We start from the raw sequence: 24,601 nt of genomic DNA, 5'->3' as shown, positions 1-24,601 counted from the left end.
TATGTCCTTTGCTTCTTAATCGAATAGAAAATAATGATTTTAAATCTACATGCATGCTAATCATATGAGTTAAAAGGTTTTTAAATTAAATTGAGACTTTACTTTGATTTTGTTTAGAAACTTTCATTTGATTAAATAAGTTTTTGCCAATAATTGAGACTTTAATTTGATTAGAGGTAATTACTTTAACTAAAATTAGTCAAGACTTTACTTTGATTAATTAAGTTTTCTATTTGGTAAAGAAACAAAGGAATAGACATGAAGAATCTTATTTAGAAAAAGCAGTGGAATTGACCTATTTACTATTACTGTGTTTACAATCTTCCGTGTCATTTTCTTTGCATATCAAAACCTCCCTATTTTTATAGTTGCTAGTTTTAAATTGCATTTTTGAGAATCAAATATTTGAGATCAATTCCGTATTCGTTGTGAGACGACTCAGGGTTATCTTAACCCTAACTATTTTCTTCACTACAAACTGGCAATACTGAAGTTGCTAAAGTAGTGGTAATTTGATCGCCTAACGACAGCGATATCAGTGCAGGGGCTACCTGGGCTTTTGAAAGAGTTTTCATATTTAGACTTTTGATGTAAAATTTATTATGTTGAATTTGGTGGATTTTGGAACAATGTATTTGCGAACATATGAATTATGTTATATTAAAGTTTTTAATTTCTCGTGTTTTGGGAAATGGTATTATATTAAATGAGGTTTTATTTTCATTTCCTATTTTATTTATTAAAAATTAGTAATATTCCTTAGGGATGTTACACTCTACCGAGCTAATTATTACAATGTTTCTTTCTCCCACACACAAGGTTAGTCCTTAAAGTGTTTCAAGCCTCCTACTACTCTCACCACTCAAGTCAGTATGCTCTATGTGAGACTAATTGACTTTTTAGAGTGTCAGGATGCAATCCTTACATTGAATCCTTACTAAATTATATAAAAAGGGCACCACCATGAACTCCCATTAACAAGGGTCATGGAATTACGTCCCGACCAACTGAGATACCACCATGAGATCTCACCTAGAGGCTTATGAAATTACGCCCTAACCAATGAGGCACCACCACAAAACTATCGTGGAATTACGCCCTAACCACATACAAATCATGTTTCACTATCCAAGTATGTACTTATTATGCATACAAATCTCATGCCAACATTTATAACCAACCTTCATTCTTATTCCATACCAAAATCATACCAAAATCATTCCATACATGCAACATGCCCAAATCATGTTGAACTTATCCATCACAGACCATAAATCATCTCACTCATACATAATCACCCAATTCATGCTTTAAAAGTATAATTAATTTAAACAATATGCCCAACATCCAAGAACAAAGAAACAATATAACAAGCACACTTCTCGCCCAGTCCTTCACTCAGGCAGAAATATTTCGTTCAGGGGAGAGGGTTCTCTCGCTCAGGCGAGCTCCTTTCGCCTAAGCGAGAGCTCGAAAAGAGGAACAAGGAGCTTTCACGTTCTCTCGCTTAGGCAAGACCTCCTCGCCTGAGCGAGATGGCTCTCGCTCAAGACAGGAGCTCGTCGTTTGAGCGACAACTCGCGTAAGCTCCAAGGATGAACCTCTGATGCTCTTGCTTGGGCGAGATTGGCCCGCCTGGGCGAAAATATTAGAGTTTTCCACTGTTCTCGTATGTACAGTCAAGCATTCACAACAAAACGAAGTTTTCAGCATTTTCCAAGCACTCATAACATCAAATAAACAATCATCACGCAAAAACCATACCAGAGCAAGCATAAAATCAAAGGACAAGTAAAACCTTAGTTTCCCTTATCTGGAAAGAGCTAGCCAAAAGACTCGTATTTCCGAACAATAACTCTGAGACAACTTAATGAGCTGGAAACAATAGCGAAACAATATGGAAACGAGGTCATTAAGATGAGCCTCAAAGGAAACACAAAATAAGACCAAAGGAGAACTAGTATGAGCTAAGAAGCAACTTACGTGAAGCGGAAAAGCTTGAGCTTGCTTGACCAAGAGTTGGGACCAAACCCTAATAGAGCACGACTGTTGTTCTAAGAGAGGGTGAGAGCTGTTTTTCTGGAAAGTGAAGTGAATGAGAAAGTTATGACAGTTTAAGATCTTAAACATCCTATGTGTCAACACTTAAACCCAACAAATGGGGATACGTCCTTTAAATTTTTAGAACAAAAAAAATAGGGTTTTACAGTAAGAATCATCCATAATAATAAATCTTACTCAATATTTCTATTAAGTTGTGATTAGATAATACGATAAAAGATGAATGATTAGTTATGTATATGTAATGGGACGAAAGATCGTAGATGGATGGAAGAATGCTGAGTTTTCCTTGTCATCTTATTTATCGAATAGGTTGAGATTTTTTTTATTTATATTTTACTAATTATAAATTTTTTATTAGACCATTTCGAATGTAATTTTCTCACCATATTACTCTGAGAGAATTTTATCCTTTATAAGACTTTATCAATTGTATTTCAGTACAAAATTTTACAAGACCCATTATGATTGGACAACGTCGTTTTAGTGGGAAGACTCAAAGTCTTACTTAAGATTAAGAATCTTAAATCTAAGATCTCTCCATGATATATCCACATGTTTTAATAAGTATTTTAGAACGTTGCTGAAAAAGTTTCTGTGTGCATTACTCCACTAATTATTATAGATGTCCTTAACCTCTGTAGACACCACGATCACGGTTTTCCCTCCATTCTAGAAAAAAGCAGGAGCAGTTTTCTCAGTCTTTCAGAAACCGAAATAATTTTTTATAGCAAAGAAGATGGCAAAAGAGCAGCAAAAGCAGGATCCCGGGGCATTCACCAACTCTTTGCGAAACCAAAACCAGGTTTATACCCATTTTTCTCTTTTCACTTCTCATTCACTTATGTAAACCCAAATAGGAAACTGGTGTTATATAGATCCCCTGTTTGCATAGATGCATTGAGTGTGTGAATCTTGAAACTTCACTCCTAGTCCTAACCCATGTAACGTGATGTTTTGAAATTTGCGTGTGGGAGTAGGAATTGCAGGGTAAAGGTGAAGTGGAAAAGGAGGAGGCTGAGGCCCCTTTCACTCTCAGCGTCACCTCCAAGGTATATTTTGCAATTGGGTTCTCTCTGCAATAAAAAAGATTGAAACTTGTTCGGTGAATGCAGGTTTTGTACATGTTGGGAGACATCACAGCAGGGCCTGCGTCTATGTTCGCGCAATGGCTCCAATTAGTTCGTAAACGCACTTCCAATAATCGCACTTCTGGCTTTCCTCACCGTTCTTCCACCATGCCTTCCAGGTTCCCTACTATTTCTTCTCTTCCAAATGCATTTGTACCCTTTTTCATCATTGCCATTGAGCATGTATGTAATAGGATGATGCTATTGAGATTTTTTTTCTTCTTTTTCGTGAATAATTACAAAAAATGTTAAATCGATAACCCTGTTATTTACTATTTAAAAAAATTGCATAGGAAGTAACCAATGAGTTTGTGATCTTATAAAGAAGTAAAAGTAGAAAATGCTTTTTCAAACTAACCACGCTTAAAGTTTTTTTTTTTTTTTTTTTTTTCTTTTGTGCTTTTTTAGAAGGGAAGTAGTGAAGGGGGGCCTGTTGGAGGAGTTTCCTTTTTGGTTTAGTTTTTATCTGAAGTGGTGGCTAAGGGTGATTTAATTTGTGTTCAGCCCGGGAGAAATTGAAGATGTGAAAAATGATCAGCAAACAGAAATTAGTTTGTGGGAGAGGCTTGGCAAAGCTGAAATGTTGGACATTGAATCGAGTTCATTTTCTTGGGTCAGACTCTCTTCACTTCACCACACTGAACACACTAGCAGCAACGAACATTCTGAGGATGAAATGAACCGAGCTCTCGAGGTTTTTTTTTTTTTTTCCTATACACTTGTTTACTGCACAAACTGTATAAGGGCTTTTGAAGTTGTGTCAATATGCAAATAGCCTCAATGTTTAAGTTCCAGAGACTTAGATACAGATTAAAAAAAATACATCTGATTTTTACTTGAACATGTTGATACTTATCGGCTTCTTTTTCAATCTTAATAAAGAACTATAGTTTCTTTATGATATATCTTCGTCCAATATATTTTATGCTAGGTGCTTCCTTATAGCGTTGGTACGTACTCTATTCCATTAATTGATTGTTTTGGGTTCAAGTGTTTCCTCTGTGGGTTAACTTAAAAAAATCAATGTTATGCTGCAATAATTGTGTGTGATTTCCTCTTCCTTTTGAAGAATACAAGCTTGCTTTCTCTAGTTGTGCCTCACTTTCTTCTCAGTTGTGCACATAGGTAACAGTAAATTCTGGAGGGGTAGTCTTCTTTGCCTTTTTCAACGGTTGTGACAGTGGTGATGGTTGTTCAAAAGAAGAAACAGCTGTTATAAAGATATCGTCTTCAAGAATGGCAACACAATCGGAACGTCTTGGTTATGAATTTGCCAAGTGGTTGGGCGTTCAAACTCCTCAGGTTGTTCTCTCTTTTATCTATTTCCCCTTCAGATTTACAGGCTTAAGAAATCAAACTATATTTCTGCCATATTCATCCATTACTTCTATTTGGAATACAAGGCTAGAGTCATCCACAATACCAGTTTAGAGTGGATACAAATAAAGGAAGCTACAGAAAAAGCAAGAGATGCAGCAAGTTCTGCACGTGATGCAATTGGTGAACTGACATGCACAGAACTTCTGGAAGCACTTGATCTTAGTCGATGTCTCATGTTTATGAGGTATGATTGAAATCTAGTGTTAATATGATAAGGTTTTTACCCATGGCAGCAGGAGATTCCTTGGTTGCCCTGTTATATTTGTTTCCAAGAGTTGTTCATGATTGGGCCTGATGTGATAATCTCAAATACTGCCATGCACTGTTATCATCTTATGTCTGAGTTAATGCAACCATCCAAGAAATGACATTTTCATATAAATTTCAATATTGTCGAAACAGCTTTTGGTAATTAGCAAAAGATAACTAACTACCGTGTGTTTTCTTCTCCGTGCGGTGGTTGGCAATTTAATGGAAGTTGGATTAGTATGAAAACGACAGTTTTGTTATTCCATTTATAAGTTAAATCAAATCCAGTGTCCCCAAAAAACAGTTAAAGCAATTAACATGGTAACTGTTTGGTGCAAAATCACTTAGATATTCCTCGGCCACAAGATGACTACTTTTTATCATTTTTTCTAAAGATGACTATTTTTAATCATCTTACTGTAGTTATGTGCACGGTTCACCCTTGCTTGAAAGTTCTAGAGCGTTTGAGTCACAGGAATATGCAGAACGAACATCAGCAGCCCTTGGCAGAGTACTGATGCTGGATCTTGTCATCAGAAATGAAGATAGGCTCCCTTGCCGGCAGCTTAGATGGCGTGGGAACTCTGCAAATTTGTTATTGACTGAAAAAGTAATCTCTGCAAATGTAGATACAATAGGAGAAACCTTTAATTCTGCAGTGAACCGATATGGACCAAGGGTGAATAGGTCACTTCAAAAAGAGAAAAGGTCAGCATCAGTTGATAGTAGAATGAATTCCCATAATTCTGGTTCGGTATCACAATACCCTGGTCTTTCTGACATCAAATACACATCAATACCCACTAACATGAATATGAAAAGTCAAAAATCAGGAGAATCAATGCTAACTGACTTTAACGTTGTGGCAATTGATTCCGGCGTACCCCGTAGACCCCCTGCTGGAAAGCGTGCAGATGACCAGGTTAATTATCCTAAGTTGGTCGAGTTACTACTTAATAGCTCTGAGTTTTCTTCTAACCTATTACATGATATAACTGGAGGGAGATTAGGATGTCCTCATCTAGAAGACACTAACACAACAACAACCGATGTTCAAACAGATGACATAGCATCACTAGTTCATGAATTTCGTAATGGTTTTCGTGCCGCTCTCATGGACATGCAGGGATTCCATATATTCCTACTCACACTTCATCAAAAACTTGATACTTTGTTAAGGTTATTTATGAATGCTGTAGGCAAAATATCATCAGGAGAGTCTGAAAAGGAGGATGCAGTGGTTCATGACTTACCTTCTCCAGCTTTTGCTGGCAGTTGCCTTTCCCCACCTATTAAGGAGAGACATTCTAATGATATTCATCAAGATTGTAGTGATTCAGAATCACAGAGAACTGCTCCTAGGGCATCATCATCTTCAGGCAGTAGAGATTGCTGTGACTCTGCCTCTCCTGCATCAAGAGAAGGTTGGCATGGAAAGAACTCTAAAGGAAGTGCAGAGTCACTTCGTGGTTTGCGCTTGACAACTAAGCTTCGCGACTTACATAAATTTGCCAAGGTTGGTCTCTAGGAAACATGATCTTGTTTCTTAATTCATTGTTTTGGTTCTTTAATCCTGTCTCTTTTTTTTTTTTTTTTTTTTTTCTGGATAGATCATAACATAATCAGCCATTGGCATATTGATTGTTATGCAAAATAAAAATATATTTGTTCTATTTACACAAAATAAATTTACATTAACAGTATTGAAGACCGACCATGTATACTCTTGTTGTTTTGAGAATGAACATGAAATTTTACCAATAAGTTTCAGTTGTTTTATTTTGGAAAACAAGTTACTCTGACCTTTTGCTCTTCTTGCTATCTTATTTGAAATAGTGTTGTTTGACATTGGTGTGGTGAGGTCCTAAAAATGGGTGGTACGTTGAAAATGTTGCTTTCTTCCAAATAAATTGTTTTCTGGTCGTTTCATTTCCCTATGTCCTGCATGTGAACATTTCATACACAATTAATCATGTATCTTGAGGTGATTGACGGAAAAAGATATAGAAGTATTGTAAGTAGCTGTTTTTGACAAGTAAAACTTCATTTTATTATTTGTTCTCTTTTATCATGTCTTACACTCTATCCTGATTTCCAGGTTGACTCAGAATCTAATAAAGAATTGGAACAGTGGAATGAAATGCTTAAAAATGAGGCAGTCAAGTTATGCATGGAGAACAATTTTAACACAGGATTTTTCGAGGGCAGTGATAACAACACTGTTGTTGATGCATATGAACTGAAGGTATCTCAATTTAAAATAGTATTCAGTACTAATAGGTTGGATTCATTTCATTTATGGAGGATAGAGGAATTAAGCGATTAGTCCATTGACCTTCAGGTCAGACTTGAGCATATCCTTGAGAGGATTGCATTGATATCTGAGGCTGCAAATGCAGAGAGACCATCTGCTGTTACAGATACACTGTTCATTGGTGGAGCGCTGGCTGCAAGATCTACGTACACCTTACAACACTTGGGAATCACACATATTTTATGTTTGTGTACAAACGAAATTGGCCAATCAGATTCACAGTTTCCTGATCTTTTCACATACAAAAATTTCTCTGTAAGTTGTACTAATGTCTAAACTTTACCATTATATGAGGTTTAGTTTGCGTTAGAATCAATTTACTTCATGCCTAATGTCCTACTCTGCATTTTTATAATCATGCATGCATTTTCATGCAGGATTAATCCAGTTTTTGTGTTGGATTGGAGCTTTGTACTTTTATTTGTTCTACTGTAATGACTTCATGAGTTTCCAATTACTATTTGATGTTCCGTTCATTCAAAAGGTTAAGATGCATGTTCATGAATGTTTTTCATTCCCAACACAATCTTACATGAGATATCTGTGTTTCAAGTGTAGACACGACACTTTTTATCTTGTGCTAAAAATATTGTTTTTGGTCTTTGACTGGGCATCCTCACAAGCATAATATGAGATAACCCTCTGGCCAGGCGTGGTAGTTATGCAAACCCTCCTCAAATGCTTGATCTGTTGGGTAGTGCTACTGGCAGCCCATGGGACCCAGGATATATTATGACCAAACTAAAGTTTCTCACAAGTTTGTCCTTAATTTTTTATAAAATATTTCTTAATTTACGTCTTGACATAATATTGCAATAAATATATTCAGAATCATATTGTAATAAATCATGATCAAATCATTTAGATGATAGCCTGTTATTTTTGACTTCCGGTTTTTCCTCATTGTGGCAGATTTCATTGTCTTTGGACTAATCTAGTGTATAAATCAATGGCTGTATTGTTATAAAATGATCAAACAAATAAAAAGATTTTCTTTCTCTTTTCTGATAATATGATTCCATTCCTCTTCTTCTCTTGTCTTTTCTTACAATTCCCTTTTGGAAGTTATTTGATTTTGTTGGTTTGAAATTTTGATCTCTTCATCAGATAGAGTATTTTCTAGTTAAGCTAGGCCTGCACATTTTCTCGTGTAATCATGCACTTTATTTGCTATTTAATATGGTATAATTTATGAATGTCATTGTGAGTATCTATAACTATTTTTTTTTTCCTCGATAGATCAAGGTATCTATTGCATTTTTAACCGAGGATCTGTCCAGGAATAATTCTTCATTTTGTCTCTCTTCATTCTCCCGTTTAACAGGTATGTGACAAAGAAGATTCTAACATCAGCAGCATATTTGAAGAGGCTTGTGATTTTATAGATTATGTTGAGAAAGCTGGTCAGAGTGTTTTAGTTCATTGCTTTGAGGGGAAAAGCAGAAGTGCCACTTTGGTCCTGGCTTACCTGATGCTTAGGAAGTAAGTAAGAATATATACAATTTTATTTATGATAATTGGAACACTTGCAACTCATAAGTTTGTGTTCCTTGATAGTTAATATTATCACTCACTGCTACTAGTAGTTGGGACAATTTACTAAAAAGCTTGTGTTGTAGGAAATTCACTTTGTTAGAAGCATGGAATGCTCTAAAACGAGTTCATCGTCGATCTCAGCCCAACGATGGTTTTGCAAAGATCTTACTTGAGCTAGACCAGAAACTACATGGCAAGGTTTCAATGGAGTGGCAGCAACGGAAACCAGTGATGAAAATATGTCCCATCTGTGGCAAGAATGCTGGACTAAGTAGTAGTTCGCTTAAACTCCATCTTCAGAAATCACACAAAAAGCTGTCATCAGGGAGTGTGGATAGTGCCATGACAAAGGAGATCCAGAAGGCATTAACAGCTTTGAAGATTAGCCGAGGTGGGAGTGTTAGTCCCACACAAAGGCAGTCTCATTCAATGGTTGATGCATAAATATCTCTTGCAAATATTACGGAACATTCATTCAAGATTTTATTTTCATGTTAGAAAATTTTTAGTAAGAGTGAGCGAAAGAGTGGTTTGGAAATAGGATTAATTTGGTTAGTGATTTCTTGTAATTGGGTACTGGGGATTTTCTTTGTGTGTACATGAAAAAGAATTTGCTAGAAGAGATCAAATTTGTATAATTGCCTCTTGGAAACAATTAGTTTTTAATTATTGACTTAAAAGAGAGAAAATTCATTTTACATATACGATGCTTGATGGATTTCTAATTGATATAGTTTGTTTGATTTTTCTGAGTTATTTTAGAGACCTTGTTTAAGCATCTTAAAAAGCCTAAGCTTGTGTTTGTATTTGGATGAAGAATTTTAACAATTTTAAGAAATTGAAATAATAGTATTTGATATATTTGATTTTTTTTTTTATTTTTTAAATAGTTTGTATCGACAACTCGATCTATCTTTTAACTCGGTTTGAGTTGACTTGACTTTTGATCTTGATTTACTTGTCTTGACTTTTGATTTGTGTAACGTCTCATTTAATTATTTAACGAAATTAAAGGAAACGTCACGTGATAAAAGTATAGTAGCGTAGTCTTGGGGTTCTTATCACAACCCCTACAACCTGGGCACACCACGATGCCAACATAAACCAGATACAATTCTCACAAAGAGTGCAGAGTAGGGAAGCATAAAATGATACAGGGGCCGTAGCCTTAAAGAAATCGTGAGTAAAACAACTCCAGCCCAGATGGCTAAGCAGCGGACTCGCCATTCCCTTGTTGACCACGAGAACTTCGCCCATCTGCTCCCATCAATCAAATTGATGATCATCGTAAGAAGAACAACCACATACAATACAACCATACAAATAAACGGGTAAGCTAGAGCCAACACATATTCATCATACAGTCAAATACATTATCATCATCTCATATCCATATAACAATCAAGCATGTTATGACTCTTCATTCAATACACTACGACTCGACTCATCCGGATATGTATAACTTGGTCGGATTCAGCGGATGCTTGCACTTGTGGTGGATACCTCTGCTTATCCCCGAGCTGCTCGATCCTGAGCTATGTAGTACAAGTGTTATGTTGAATCAAATTTCCCTCACCACAAGGTTAGCCCTTACTGGATTTCAGGCCTCCTCCTACTCTCACCACAGGAGTCAGTCCGCTCTAGGTGAGACTAACTGGCTCCTCAGAGTGTCAGGATGCAACCTTACCTTGAATCCTTACCTAGTTATACAGATGGGGCACCACCATGGACACCCACTAACAGGGGCCATGAAATTACGTCCCGACCACTGAAGCGTAGTCCCGGAGGTCTCACCTAGAGACCCCAAGGAATTACACGCTGACACGAACCAACATTCATAAAAGTAGGAGAACATCAAAATCATGTTTACAATTCCATACCAATCCTTGAGATTTATTCCTCATACGCATCACATTTTGAATCCATACATCTGATCATCACCACCCCATGAGTCTAGGGTCTCATCTCATATCAATACCATGTTCCTTTAGTTCCAAACCACTCATTCATTTCACATGCCAAGATCATACCCAACCCGTCATACGCAATTCACGAATCATGCCAAACATACATAACATCCCATTATATACATATTTCTTATTATACCATTCATTCCCAAACCAATACTAACCATCCAGGAACAACCAAACATCCAAACAGCACACTGCCTCGCCCAGCCCCTCGCTCAGGGCTGAAGGGTCTCGCTCAAGCGAGACGTGCTCGCTCAGGCGAGTCCCTCTTCGCTTAGGCGAGGGCTCAAAAAGGGGGCAGGAGCACGCACGGGATCTCGCTTAGGCGAGGGCTCAAAAAGGGGGCAAGAGCACGCACGGGATCTCGCTTAGGCGAGATCCCTCTCGCCTGGGCGAGTTGCCTGTTCGCTCAAAATGAAAGAGCTGGTCGCCTGGGCGACCTTGGGCAAAAAAGGCTTGGGCGAGCCTCCGCCAAACTCGCTTAGGCGAGTCCGACTCGCTTGGGCGAGATTACCAGGTCTCGCCCTGGATTCACCTGCAGCAGATATGATTTTCGATCCAAACAACCATATAGGGTATTCCACGCACCAAGAACAATAATTTCACCATACAACATCAAGCAAACTCAAGAATAGACCAGAAATCAACTTAAACCCGAAACCCTAATTTCCCGTACCTGGTAAAAGCTTGTATGAGACCTCGACACTGGACTACGGAGCACAGCAGCTTGAGAGGCGGACCTAATGAAGAAAGTGTGAGTGTTAGGGCAACTGAAACAGGTTTTTATCCTATGGGCCGACCTTTAGGCCCAATACTGTAGGGCAGCCCACTAACTTTTAGGGCAGGAATAAAATGGGGCCTTACAATTTGTGGTAACTCGTTTCAACTTTTAGTCTAATGTATTGACATAAACAAGTTTACAAGGCCAAAAGGCCAACATAAAAAAAGTCCTCAGTTCGGAATAGAGTTGTTAAAACGGATAATTTAGCTTGATTTGACTTATCACGTGTTGATCACTTAATGAATCAATCCAACCCGGTTCACTTATTAACAACCCAAAAAAATTCGAACTCGATCTGACCCACCACAGGTTGGTGGGTTAAACATGTTAACTCACTAGCTCACTTAATTAGAAAAAAAAATACATTTTTTTTCTTCAGTCTTAAAAAAACTAAATTATAATTTTTATTAAAATTTAAATAAACTTCAATATAATCCAAAACGATGTTAAATTCCAATATAAACCAAAATCACAAAAATACAAAATATCAATGTGTTGACTAAAAAAACCAACCTAACTCGACCCAAATACAAAGGCTAACATAATAAAAAATATTTGTGTGACCTTTTATATGTGGGTTGGTAAGCCAACCTGGCTCACCACGGTTTCAACCCGGATGAGTTGGGTTCTAGGCGGGCCAGGTCAAAAGTTAACCCCTACTGAAATTTGTAAAAAATTTTCAACCCAACCGACCCAAACCCGTGGTGGGTCGGGTTGGCTCGCGGGTTCCAATCCTTTTGATAGGTCTAGTTCGGAATGAAGGTCGAGACGAGTCAACCCAAAGAAGACCGAGCCAAGATAACATGGGTCAAAGATCGAGTCAAGAAGACTCGGGACGAAAATCGAGCTGAGCCCGCCTAATGACAAGTCTCAAAATGTTCAAGTTTGTTTCTAAACTATTTGTGCATTTGGGTTATTTTTATTGTTTAATTCAAATTCAGTTTAAAGTTGTAGAATTCTAGTTTTTACAAAATTGTGTTAAATAATTATTTTTAGAAAGGCTAAATATGTTTTTGGTCTGTAGTCTTTGATACGAAATTGGAATTTGTCGCTATCCAAAACTTTGATACATTTTGATCCCAAAACTTTAAAAATGAATGCATATAATATTTTTAACTAATTACATTGAATTTTTTTGACTAGTCAAATGCATTGTATGTTAGTGTTTGAGTTGTTTACACCGTTTGACATAGAGATGACAAATAAACTCGTCCACGTAGGTATTGCCCGAACCCGTTCCCATTTTGACGGGGAATCCCCGTGTTGACTTGGTATGAGTATGGGTTAGAGATGGCAAATAAACCCGTCCCCGTGGGTATTGCCCGAATCCGTCCCCGTTTTGACGGGGAAACCCCGCATTGATTGGGTATGGGTATGGGTATGGGGAATCCTCGATTTTTTCAATTGGGTATGGGGATGGGGATGAGGATGAGGATGTACATATCCCCGCCATAATACCCGTCCCCGCCATATCTCTATCATCATTTAAATTATTAAAATATTCACAATTAATTAAGTAATATATATATATATATATACACTTTCTATTTTTTATTTCTTTTAATTATTTGGTTTGTTATGAAACTCATTCGCATCTCCAATATATTTTTTATCTTATCAGAACATTTATGTAATTATGTTAAAATGATGTATGTCAATTAAAAAAAATTGTATTTCTATTATTTTTTAATATTTTTATTTATTGTATATTTTCCTATCACATGAGAATGTTTAATACTCTCAATTTAAGTGTTTAATAACATAAACTTTCCATTTACTAGGTCATATAAAAAAAATTACTTATTATTATTATTATTATTAATTTTTTGTTTCATTTGAAAAACTTTTTTGTTTCGCTAAAACAATTTTTGTTATTTCTCAATCATTGAGTATATAGATATTTGAAAAGTTTTTTTAGATCTCTAAGATATTTTTCATCTTATCATACCCTTAATTATATATTTCTTTTCCTTTGTGCGATTCCTTTCAATAGTCTCCAAATTGTTTATAAGACACACATTTGTTAATTTTTTAATATTCTTATTTTTTGTTTATTTTCATTATGTAGAATACTATTTTGATATATTTTATCTAATTATATTTTATTTTCTAACTCATTACAATCATACTTTAATTTTTTCACTATAATTGTATACATAATTTTTATTTACTACAATATAAAAATTTTAATGTAATTGACATGAATATTTTTTATCACTATCCAACATATATTGGAGTTCAAAAGATACAAGATCTATGTTAAAATTTTATTATTATGTTTATTATTTGTTCTTTGTGTCATTTTGATCAAATGATGTATTATAACTTTTATTAGTGTATAAAAAAAGAGATTCATTATAATTTAAAAAATTGAAGTAAACAAACATTTAAAATATATTTTAATTTGAATATTTTTTTCCTTTTATATTTTTTTAAAATAATTTTAAATTTTATCAACTAGGTTTCATAATGTTTGCAAATTTAATAAATTTTTTGGTTTTCATGAAATTTTATTTAGTATTCTAATACAAAATGTAAATAATTATAATTTATTTCAAAGTATTTGATATTGTATTACACCTAGGCGGCCTAACCTGAGTACTACCATGAAATCCGCCTATGTAATCCCTCAAGGGTGCAAACAATCACCATATCGAACAAGCGAAAGTAAGCGGCCTAAGCCGCTAACTTAAGGAAATCAACTGAGAACTTGATAGACCTAAAACACTACTAACCAGGCCTCAAGGGCCCACAATAATCAAATTGTGGGGCCTGGGATTGGCCCAGGCCCATCTGTGGCCCAATCAAAAGCCCAGCCCACGACGTGGCCAGACATAATTAATAATCTATAAATATACATGGACCCCTCGAATTAAAGGTACGCATTCATTAATCCCTTAATAACGAGATTTGACTTTCTGAGGAATTCCTTACTGACTTGAGCGTCAAAGTCTTCTCCGCAGGTAACCCCTCTTGGGTCTGGACCGATGCTAGCCGACACGCTTGAGGATAGCATACATCAGTCGAAGAGTAGCCTACTGAGGAGATTGCGGATAAAGGTAAGGTAGTATTCGTGTTTGACATCTCTTATTTGTTCTCCGCAAGAACAATTGGCGCCCACCGTGGGGCACTTAGTCATACTTTACGAATCAACCCGCACTCTCTCAAAGATGGTTTCTACCCGCAGCAGAGCCAAAGTTAACAAGAAAACTGAAGCAGGGTCCTGTAGCACCTACCGGTACCACCCCGAACCTGGCCGCTATCCTCGAAGGTCAAGCCAAAATGCAGTAAGAGCTGGCTGATATGAAGAAGTGCAATGTTGATGAAATAGAGGCACTCAAACAGGAAAACTCTCGGCTAAGGAGGAAGATTAAGATTGATCCCATGCAAAAGGGAAAAGCCAAGGAAGTGTCAGAAGCCACAAAGTCCCCGACTTTCCAGCCTAGTGAGGAAGAAAGTGAGTATAATCCTACCCCGCACACCTTCACCATCACTCAATAGACTCCCATCGTCTCGACCCATCATACACACTTCCACCCCACCATCCCAGGACACCCTGCAACACCTACCCCCGCTGCCACTCTTCCCACTACCCACATCCCACCTCACAACTTCACCTCCACTCTTCCCACTACCCACATCCCGCCCCACAACTTTACCTCCACCTTCCCTACTCTCATCCACCATCCCATTCCGCCTCACCCGTTACCATCCTAACCACCCAAACGCCGCCATCCTTTTACCGACTCCATCGCCAACACCCCTCTCCCTGCGCAGTGGGAACCCTTCACGCTGGACCGTTATACAGGTAAAACCGATCCAGATGAGCACCTCAAAGTATACATAACACACGTCGCCCTCTACACTTCCCATGATGCCGTTTTCTACAAAGCCTTTCCAACCACCCTTAAAGGCCCCGCCCTCGAATGGTTCACAACTCTACCCCTATACTCCGTTGACTACTTTGACACCCTCTCCCACATGTTCACCGCTCACTTCGCCAGCAGCCGTGCACATCAAACCACAACCCTGATGAAGGATTGACCCCAACCAAGGATGGAGGCACGTGCTTAAGAAGACTAAGCATGTTTAGAAAGGAAGTTCAATAATCCTTCATCCCTTTCATTTTTGTTTGTTATTTTTGATTCCCAAAGTTGACTTAGTTGAATCAACTTTAGTTGACTTGTTGACATTTGACTAGGTTTGACTTGTTGACTATAGTTTACTTGACTTAAGCCAACATGCTAATCTATGTTTATTTGCTTTGTAGGTTAATTAGGAGTAAGAAAGCAATGCTAGGTGGCATATGGTGATTGGGGAGCATAAATGACGTGGATGAGAGAGTAAAGCAAAGGCATAAAGCATAAAGTAAAAGGCATGAAGCAAGTGTACCTATGTACCTTTGGTCTCCTTTGTTTTTAGCACACTATGGCTACTTTTTGGAGACATATGAGACACATTCTTTGTCTCCTTTTGTGCTAGAACGAAATTAGCCTTGCATACACCATAGTTAGCTCTTTTGTCTCTCATTTTTGTAACCTTATTTGACCTAGTTTCTATAAGCTAGGGTTATGTTTTTGTAGAGACATCCTTAGGTATCTTTTATTTGCTTAGAGGCCCCTAAACTATTCTATATAAGGGATGCTCCTAGACATGTAAAAGGGTTGAACATTTTGAAGTAAAAACACTCTTGTGTCTCAACCATTTGTGAGAGTTTCCTCCCTAGGGAGTGAATACTTTTAAGCCTTATCTTGCATAGCAAGTGGCGGCACACATCCACTCATCTTCAAGGTTGCCATGGCTTCTAGCCTAGCCTTGTAGTGGCGTGCTTCTCACATTTTTACCATTCCTTTCCTTTCCGTTTTATGTTTTCTTCTTCCTTTAATTGTTCTTGGTTTTTTATGGTTTATGTGCTTTCCATTTCCTTTTTGTTTAAATCAATCCATCATCTTCTTCTCTTGAGCTTTGTGAAAGGAACCTTCACATCTAGATAGCTTGCTATCTTAATGTCCAGTGGGGATTTCACTTAGCTTTCTTAATCAACTCACACCATATTCAATAATCTTAAAAAGGAACAAGATAATCCTTCATCAATTAACATTGCATGAACTACACTCAAGCTTCAAGGAGACCCTCTATGGGAGTAAAGCTTATGGAACACTAAACGGGGAATCGATGGAATATTGTTCCAATCGATGGATCATTGATTAATCTTCGAAGGAAGATCCAGATCCCACAGATCTAAGCAGCGGTAGACTCGATTGGTAAGAGAATGATTCTCTATCATTCTAGTGGGGAACCTCTTGGATTCTAACAGAATCGAAAACGTAGGAGGTAAAAACCTCAACTAGAAGATAGGCTTAACAAATGGGAGATAAACCACTCTCTATTCATCAAAGCTACTAAATACAAAGAACGGTGTGCCTTTATAGACGAAGAAGGCAACCAAGAAATTAAACTGAAAGGAAAATGTGAACAAGCAAAAGCCCTAACAATTACAAGGTATGAATGTTCCTCGTGAGCAAGAAACCCTAGTAGCTAAGGGGGTTGAGTGCCTAAGGAATGGATAGGAACCCTAAATGCTAAGAGGCGTAACCCTCTTTGGAGACGAACCCTAACTGCTGGATGAGTGAGAAAAGAACGCAGGCTTCATTTTCGTTGATGAAATTGGGCTGTATGTGTCAGGCCCAATCATGGAATCTGGACAAGTCCTGAAAGAGGAAGGAAACGTGCTTGAATCCCACACGTGTCTGAAACCTAAATGCAGAAGCTTAGGATGCGCTAACTTAGTGAACCTGGTGTAAATTGGCTTACATTCCAAGCCCAAAGCAAATACAAGGAAGGCATGAACAACACTTAAAATTTGTGCCTAAAATACAACCCAATGAAAATGCTAGTTACACCACACAATTCACTAACATATAGATTTATTTAACTATTTAAAAATAGAGTAAAGAAAATTGGGCCTGGTCATTAGCCCATGCTAAAAGCCCTCAGGGTGATATTCATCATCACCTCCCTCTTTAAGAGGATCTGTCCTTAGATCTAGAGGGTTCGTTAAGGCCACAACATTGGAAGTTTTAGTCCGCAAGAATCAAAGATACATTTGTAAAAATAATCAAATAAAATTTTTATTAAAATTTTCATTGAAGATGTTTTTACGCGGCCTAATTCATAACAGTACTGATTTTTACTTTGACTTAATTAAGACCTAATAGGTAACTCTTTGTCAAAGGTTGGTTTTGGAAAATCTTTTGAGGAGTTTAAAATAATAGGTGTAGGTGGAAAACATTTTCAGAAAGAATTAAGACAAAAGATTTAATAAAAAATGAGGGAGAATTTAAAGATGAGATCACGCCCTTGGGAAGTTTGATATCCATTTCCATCCAAGGAACTATAGGATATTGTGTCTCTACTTCCCTAAGCATAATTTCTTTTCCTTCTTTTCTCTCAATCCCTTCCACTTTTCTTTTTAACTCTTGCTCTTGTCTTACTCTCACTTTTTCTTCATATTCTTTTTCTCTTTTTCCTCCTTCTCTTAGCTTCTCCTCTATCTCTCGTTCATCTTCTTCTCTTAGTTCTTTCTCAAAAATTTCTTTTTGTTTCTGCTCTCTTCTCTGGATTCTTCTCATTTCTATTCCTCCAACTCCTTCATCTCTCTGAGGAGTATTGTGAGTTTCTCCTCCTTCCTTCTTGCTATCTATATTTACAAATTTAATAGACATACTCAAAGAATAGCCAATAATGACAAGCAATAAAAACAAGCTAAGAAATAAAGTTGACACACAAAGAGAACCTAAAGGAAGAGCTAGATCATGATTAAAAAAAATAAAATCAAACAAGACTCAAAAAAGCAAGTTGAATCATGAACATATGCAATTGCAATTGAAGTGTATAGTGAAAGATTAAATTATGAATTGTTTTGCTTCACTCTTTCTTTTCACTCGAATGATTCAGACAATACCTTTCATTCTCTTTTCAGATTTTCTTATCATATTTTCTTTTCTTTTTTCACTGATTTCTTTCTTTTCTTTCAATTCTCAAATTTCTTTTGATATCCATTCACAAAAAATTTCAATTTTCTACTTCCAAATCAATAAGCAAAGGCATATGGTAGATTGCAAAGATCCAACTCAAAAACAATTTGGAAACAGACACAAGACATAAAACTCTCAACCAATGCAGATAACTCAACAATATGTAGTAGAATGTGATTCAACTAGACCAGTCAATACGAAATAGTTTCAACATCAGATGAATGGTCAAAAAATCAATGCATTGCTGTGAAGCAAATATTAACTAGTGCATGCAATTGCTAAGAGCAAATCTGACTCAAACAACAAATTAATAGGCTGCAATAAGAGTAATAACACACCGAACATGAATCTAATTCAACAAGAAGTGATACGGCCAATCATCAACCACAAAAACTGCAAAACAAAACGCAACTAAGCCAAATATACACTACACTCAAGATATGCATCAAACTTCAAAGACATCAGACAATAGGCTAATCATAGAATGCAACAAAGTGCGATCCATCTTTCACAGAATAGACACGAATCAATATACACAAAAATAAGGACAACTTCTACGAAATACTGAATATGTAAAAACAACTATACAAAACCTAAGACAAAAATAGAGATTCAAAAATTTAAAGCTAGGTAATAAAATTGAAATTAAACCTAACTAACATGCATTTGAACGGTAGAAATGAATCCTAAATAATTGCATCGGGACAACATTGATTCAAGGAAATAGGCACAATTTTAATGAATCAACTTTAGATAAAAATTATTTCAGCACAGGTCCTCGATGAAAAAATACTGAATCAATAACAAAGAGAACACAAAGGAATTTGAATAAGACGGAAGCAAGGCAAAATAGAAACAAAACAAGTAGAAAGAGATTATCATAAGGAACTTCTCTCTTTAAGCTCCTAATCGCTTAACCGAAGCTCTGATTACCACTTGATGGATGACACTCCACGGGAAATCGTTTGAATATTGTTCCAATCGGTGGATCACCGATTAATCTTCAAAGGAAGATTCAAATCCCGTGGATCTAAGTAGCGGAAGAATCGATCGGTGAGAGAACGATTCTCTCTCGTTCCAGTGGGGAACCTTAAGGATTCTCATTGAATCGAAAACCTAGGAGGTAAACACCTTAACTAGAATGTGAGCTTGACAAATGGGGGATAAACCACTTCTATTCATCAAATCTACTCAATACAAAGAACGATGTGCCTTTATAAACGAAGAAGGCAGTCAGGAAATAAAACGTGAACAAGAAATAACCCTAACAACTACAAGGTATGAACGTTCCTCGTGAGCAAGAAACCTTAGCAGCTAAGGGAGTTGGGTGTAACATCCCAACCAGATATTACGAATTTAAATAATAAAATAAAGAAAATAATAGTTAACTTCATTTAATGAAACATCATTTCTCAAGAACATGGGAAATTTAAATCTTTTATTACACCAGTACTAGTCCAAAGTCCATAATTATAAAATTTCATTATAATTATAAAAGTCTCATAATGCGAAGATTACAATTTATTTAAAACATAGTAAAATTCTCAAATCATCAATCTTTGATAAATTCTCCCAAAGACTAGCCCCGCTCCGACTCTATGCCTCACTAGATCCACCTACAACATCATCTGCTCACGTTTAGGCAGTTCCCGACCGCTAGGTGATGAGTGCGTATTTTTGCCCTCATTCAATGTTTAATTCTAAGTATTTAATTTAATTTGTGTGCTTAAATAGTGATTTCATTAACAATTTTGATAATTAGGCTATTTGAACTTGTGATAAAAATGTCTTAAAAAGTGATTTTTAGCTGCATAAATTATTTTTGAATATTTTAACGTTTGTTGATGCAGCTAAAGTTAAGTTTTAAGGTCATTTAATGTGGAAAAATAAATTGATTGAAGTTCTGGAAAATCAAGTTCTGGAAAAATCACTTTTGCACCCCATACATTACTTATACACTCCTCTATTTCCAAATGGGCTATAGAAAACCTACTTCTACACCCCTACCTTTGTCTATTTTCACCCCTCTTTTCTCTCATAAACTAGATGCACTCAGATGCTGCCATGTGGCAATTAATCCTTGCACATGCATGTGAACCAATTAGGGCGTGCCACATCATCATCATCTTCTTCCTTCAAACCCTAGGCACCTTCATCCAACAGCCCACCACCGCCATGCTTCGACGTTGTCGGAACAGATCTGCACCTTCAATAGCAGCACCATCATGGACCAGAGCAAAACGCTTTTTGTCATCACCTGCACCATCTTCTTGTGCCTGAATCCCTACACCACTACTGCGAGCCACCAGCGTTCCGCAGCCATGCTGGAGAAACGCAGAACTAGCGACAACCATTGCAACAACGGATGCATCATCTTCTCCACAATAAACCAACGCAGATCTGCACTACTACCAACCTTTCAGCCACCATCTCATCATCGTCGAAAAATGCAGCCATTACGAGTAGACGTTGCAGTATCGTCGGATCACCACGTTCAACCAGTGAACTGTCGCGAAGTAGGACAGCGTGAACGAACCACCTGCATCTGCACCACGCTCACGTCGTCGGAGCAGTGTTTCCATCATAGTAGAAATCACCACAGATCTCCTTGCAACTTCATGACCGTTCGTGAACGCACGGTAGTAGCACCTTCGCTAGAGAAGAAGAAGAATCACGCAGCATGGCCAACCTCCACGCACCAATGACACATTCAGTCACCACTCACATCACTTGCAGCCGTCATTGCCATCTGCATCTCTATTTCAACTGTAGAAACCCTAATTCTGGAGAGAGAGTGTCAGTCACATGTCATTTTATCAATGGACAGTCAAATAGTCAACTAGTCAAACTCTGGTCAAAATGTTCAAATTTGATCAAAGACTGGTCAAACGAAAGGATTTAACTGCAAATATTGATATTTTTAGATGTCTCTATAAATTTGGACTATAAGATTAAAAATGGCTTATTGAGAAAATTAATGCAAATATTTTTTGTTGATAATTTATCAGATATATTTTAATAATTAATTTATTTAATTATAACATAAATTATTAACCAACTATATTTGTCAAATAGTCTATATCTCTCCAAATATCTTTGAATATTTATTTTTATCTCTATTTAAAAGATATTTGAGAGGTTTTAGCAATCGAAAAGCCCAACCCAAGTCCTATGTAAAGAGACCAAGGGATAAGCAGAAGACGAAGCTCAGGACTTCGGAGTTCAGGAACCCTTAAGGGGGGCCTAATTTCGTTTCCTTTCCCTCTCTATTCTTCTTCTATTTTTATTTTGCATTCATGGAGTTCTAAACTTCTTGGGTTAATTCCATTGTAATTTTTTAATTGGATTCTGAGGTTAGATCAATTAATTTGTTTATTCTTTTGATTCTTGTTGAGATTTATTTTCATCTATGTCGTTTGGTTCTTAATTTATTAAAAGTAATGATTTTTACATTGTAGCAAGTTAGCACGGTGTTAAATCTACATAATATTACAATCGTATGAGTCCAAGGGTTTTTAAACTTTAATTGAGAAGTTACTTTGATTAAAGGTGAAAACTTAGATTAGAATTAATCAAGAAGTTACTTTGGTTAATTAGCTTTTTACTAGATTTAAGAGGTAAAAGAATGGACATGATTAGGATTAGTAATATTTAATTGAGAAGTTACTTTGATTAAATTTACTAAGATTAATCTAAAAAGTTCTTGCTTTTGATTGAGAAGTTACTTTGGTTAAAAGTAAGGATGCCAACAAATTAATTGAGAAGTTACATTGATTAATTTGAAGTCTTAAACAAGAAATCAATAACAATAATCTTTAGAAAACCAATGATGAATCCTATTTTGAAAAAGTAGTGGAATCAACCTATTTTTCTTTACTATTGTTTCTATCTTATTTTATCTTTTTATCTTTATCTCTCATATTTTTATTATTTTATTTGACTAACTCTTTTGTATAGATTTTATAAGAACTAACTTGTTAAAAATCAATTCTGTGTTCGTTGGGAGACGACTTAGGGTTACTTTAACCTTTCTATTTTCTTGATCGCGTCACCGACAGTGTTATCACCAGGCGACGCATGGCCTTTACCCAATTATGGGTTTTCTGGGTGAAGGACTTGGCGGTATTGGTTGAACCGCTAGGCGACGTGAGCCAAATTGGTTCATTTTTGGTATTTCTGGGTTCTGGGCTGATTCTGATCGGAGGGAAAGTTAATTATGATCATTAAAGGATGATTTAATGTTGAAATGTCTTTTAGTTTCGTGAAATTGACGATTAAATTGAATGGAACAGTGTGAATAGGTTTTAAGGTTGGAAAGGTTAGGTGTAATTACCGTGTTTTGCACTAGAATTGTGTTAGATCTAATTATAGTTGATTATGGGTAAGACTGTTATTATGCTCACAGGCTGAACGACGGAAAATGGCATAACGATGCATTGAGAACTTGTTAGGAAGGGCTGTACAGGGCTGGAAATTCTAGGATTTTTCCAGAATATAATGCACCGCCTGGCGGTAATGAATAAGCTGCTAGGCGCCATCTCAAAGGTGTGACTGCGAGTTTGTTTGGTGCATTGGGAAGTTGGGGTCAAGTGTATTACTGGAAAAATAGAGAGGAGATCTATGGAAGTGGTATTAGAATATACGCAATAAAAGTAGGGAGATGGAAAGGAAGATTAAATAGTAAGTTATGGTAAAAGTGTAGGATAATGTTAATATAGTAGTGTTTCCAATAAATAGTAAGTTATGGTAAAATTCTAGCAGGACTGGGGCATAAGGCAAGGCTTGAATGAAACTAATTCTATGGGACTGGGAATGGGTACTTAAGGAGTATTTATAAGCTTGAGTGTGTTGAAATAGTTCTGATGGTTGGTTAGGGATTGAAGTCTTATAGGAGCAAAGTACATAATGCAGGAATAGGTTTGATTGGGGGCATGTTGGTGATACTGTCACATGAACTGAGGTTAGTCTAACATTGGAAGCAAAGGAATTGGTAAATTTAAGGCTAAGGGTGGCTAAGTATTTTAATAATATTAAAAGATGAAGCGAATGGATAGAACTTGAATTCAAAATAGTACAGTATTGCATAAATTTTGGTGTGGCGCCTGACAACAAAGTTCAACCCGCCAAGCGATAGCTTCTATTCCAGAAGCTTTGTATGACGCGAGGCGCCTGGCGGTGAAGGATGTCCCACCAGGCGGTAGTTGCAGAGGCAGTGAAAAATGAGGCGATTGGTGCCTAGAGGCACGTGTCCATCGCTAGGCGGTCTAGAAGTTTGCAGTGTTTGGCGATACGTGTCCCCCGCCAGGCGATTTTGTTGCTACAACTCTGAGTTGCTGGTTCTGCAGGCATGATCTACAAGGCTTTTAGTGATGCTTTAAAGGTGGGTTTGCTGGTGTTCCTTGAGTTGAACTCAGAACGTATCCTTTGAGTTAAGCTCGGGATAAGGGTTAAACACGTGGCATTCTTTGAGTTGAGCTTGGGATGGCGAATGAACATGAGGAACCCTTGAGTTGATCTCTGGTTGGCGAGTGTTGCTGGTGTGAGTGTGCTGGTTGTGGCCAGTACGGATGGGTCTAGATAGATTGCCCTCCTCAGTAACTAGCTGACGAGTTTGGTAGTCTTAGGACGTTACGAACTATGTTCGTATTTGGGAACTCCACCTGGCGTTACGGTGTGTGATCCGTAGCAATGGTTTCCCGCACGTGCTCTATCGGTTGTGGCCGATAGGTATGGCAGCAAGTCACCTTGGAGTAATCACTAGAAGATGTAGAACACGACTCACATGGTGGTGGCCATGTGGTATGGAATTTGTACCACACCTAGCCGGCCTAACCGAATAATAACTAGAAAATCCGTCCAGGTAACTACCAAGGATGTAAATAGTAACAATTACCATACACATGCTTAGGTACCCGGACTAAACCGCTAAGAAGCAACATTGATCAAACAAACCAAAGCAACAATAGCGGCCTAGGCCGCTAAAAAGTAACTAGCCTAGGTCGTTAACTCTACGAAACTAACCAAGGACTTGGCAAAACCATAACATTTCTATAAGATTCATCAAGCCCACAATAATCGAACTAAGGGCCTAGACTAGGGCCCAGGCCCACCTACAGCTCAAACAGGGGCCCAACCCATGACGT

The 24,601-nt window shown here is 37.1% G+C and overlaps 1 protein-coding gene across 3 annotated transcripts; it reads left to right on the top strand.

The window, feature by feature from the left end:
• Positions 1-2,612: 2,612 nt before the first annotated feature.
• Positions 2,613-9,372, top strand: LOC114163988 (dual specificity protein phosphatase PHS1-like). 3 transcript variants are annotated; one of them, XM_028048419.2, is made up of 11 exons: positions 2,613-2,866; positions 3,042-3,113; positions 3,177-3,310; positions 3,696-3,885; positions 4,317-4,493; positions 4,595-4,755; positions 5,244-6,336; positions 6,919-7,065; positions 7,162-7,389; positions 8,459-8,616; positions 8,754-9,372. In XM_028048419.2, exons 1-11 carry the CDS (start codon positions 2,801-2,803, stop codon positions 9,112-9,114), a joined length of 2,787 nt encoding a protein of 928 aa, XP_027904220.2. In that variant the 5' UTR covers positions 2,613-2,800; the 3' UTR covers positions 9,115-9,372. The 3 variants fall into 3 exon arrangements, with proteins under 3 accessions (XP_027904220.2, XP_085523178.1, XP_027904221.2); XM_085667052.1 differs by lacking the exon at positions 3,042-3,113 and having other exon boundaries at positions 2,621-2,866; XM_028048420.2 differs by lacking the exons at positions 2,613-2,866; positions 3,042-3,113 and having other exon boundaries at positions 3,600-3,885.
• Positions 9,373-24,601: the final 15,229 nt, after the last annotated feature.

This window comes from Vigna unguiculata, chromosome 9, assembly GCF_037176805.1.
Source record: "Vigna unguiculata cultivar grain cowpea cultivar isolate G323 ecotype 2 chromosome 9, ASM3717680v1, whole genome shotgun sequence".
Lineage (NCBI taxonomy): Eukaryota > Viridiplantae > Streptophyta > Magnoliopsida > Fabales > Fabaceae > Vigna > Vigna unguiculata.
The sequence above is the reverse complement of the archived record's forward strand: the minus strand, read 5'-3'. Positions and strand labels throughout refer to the sequence as shown.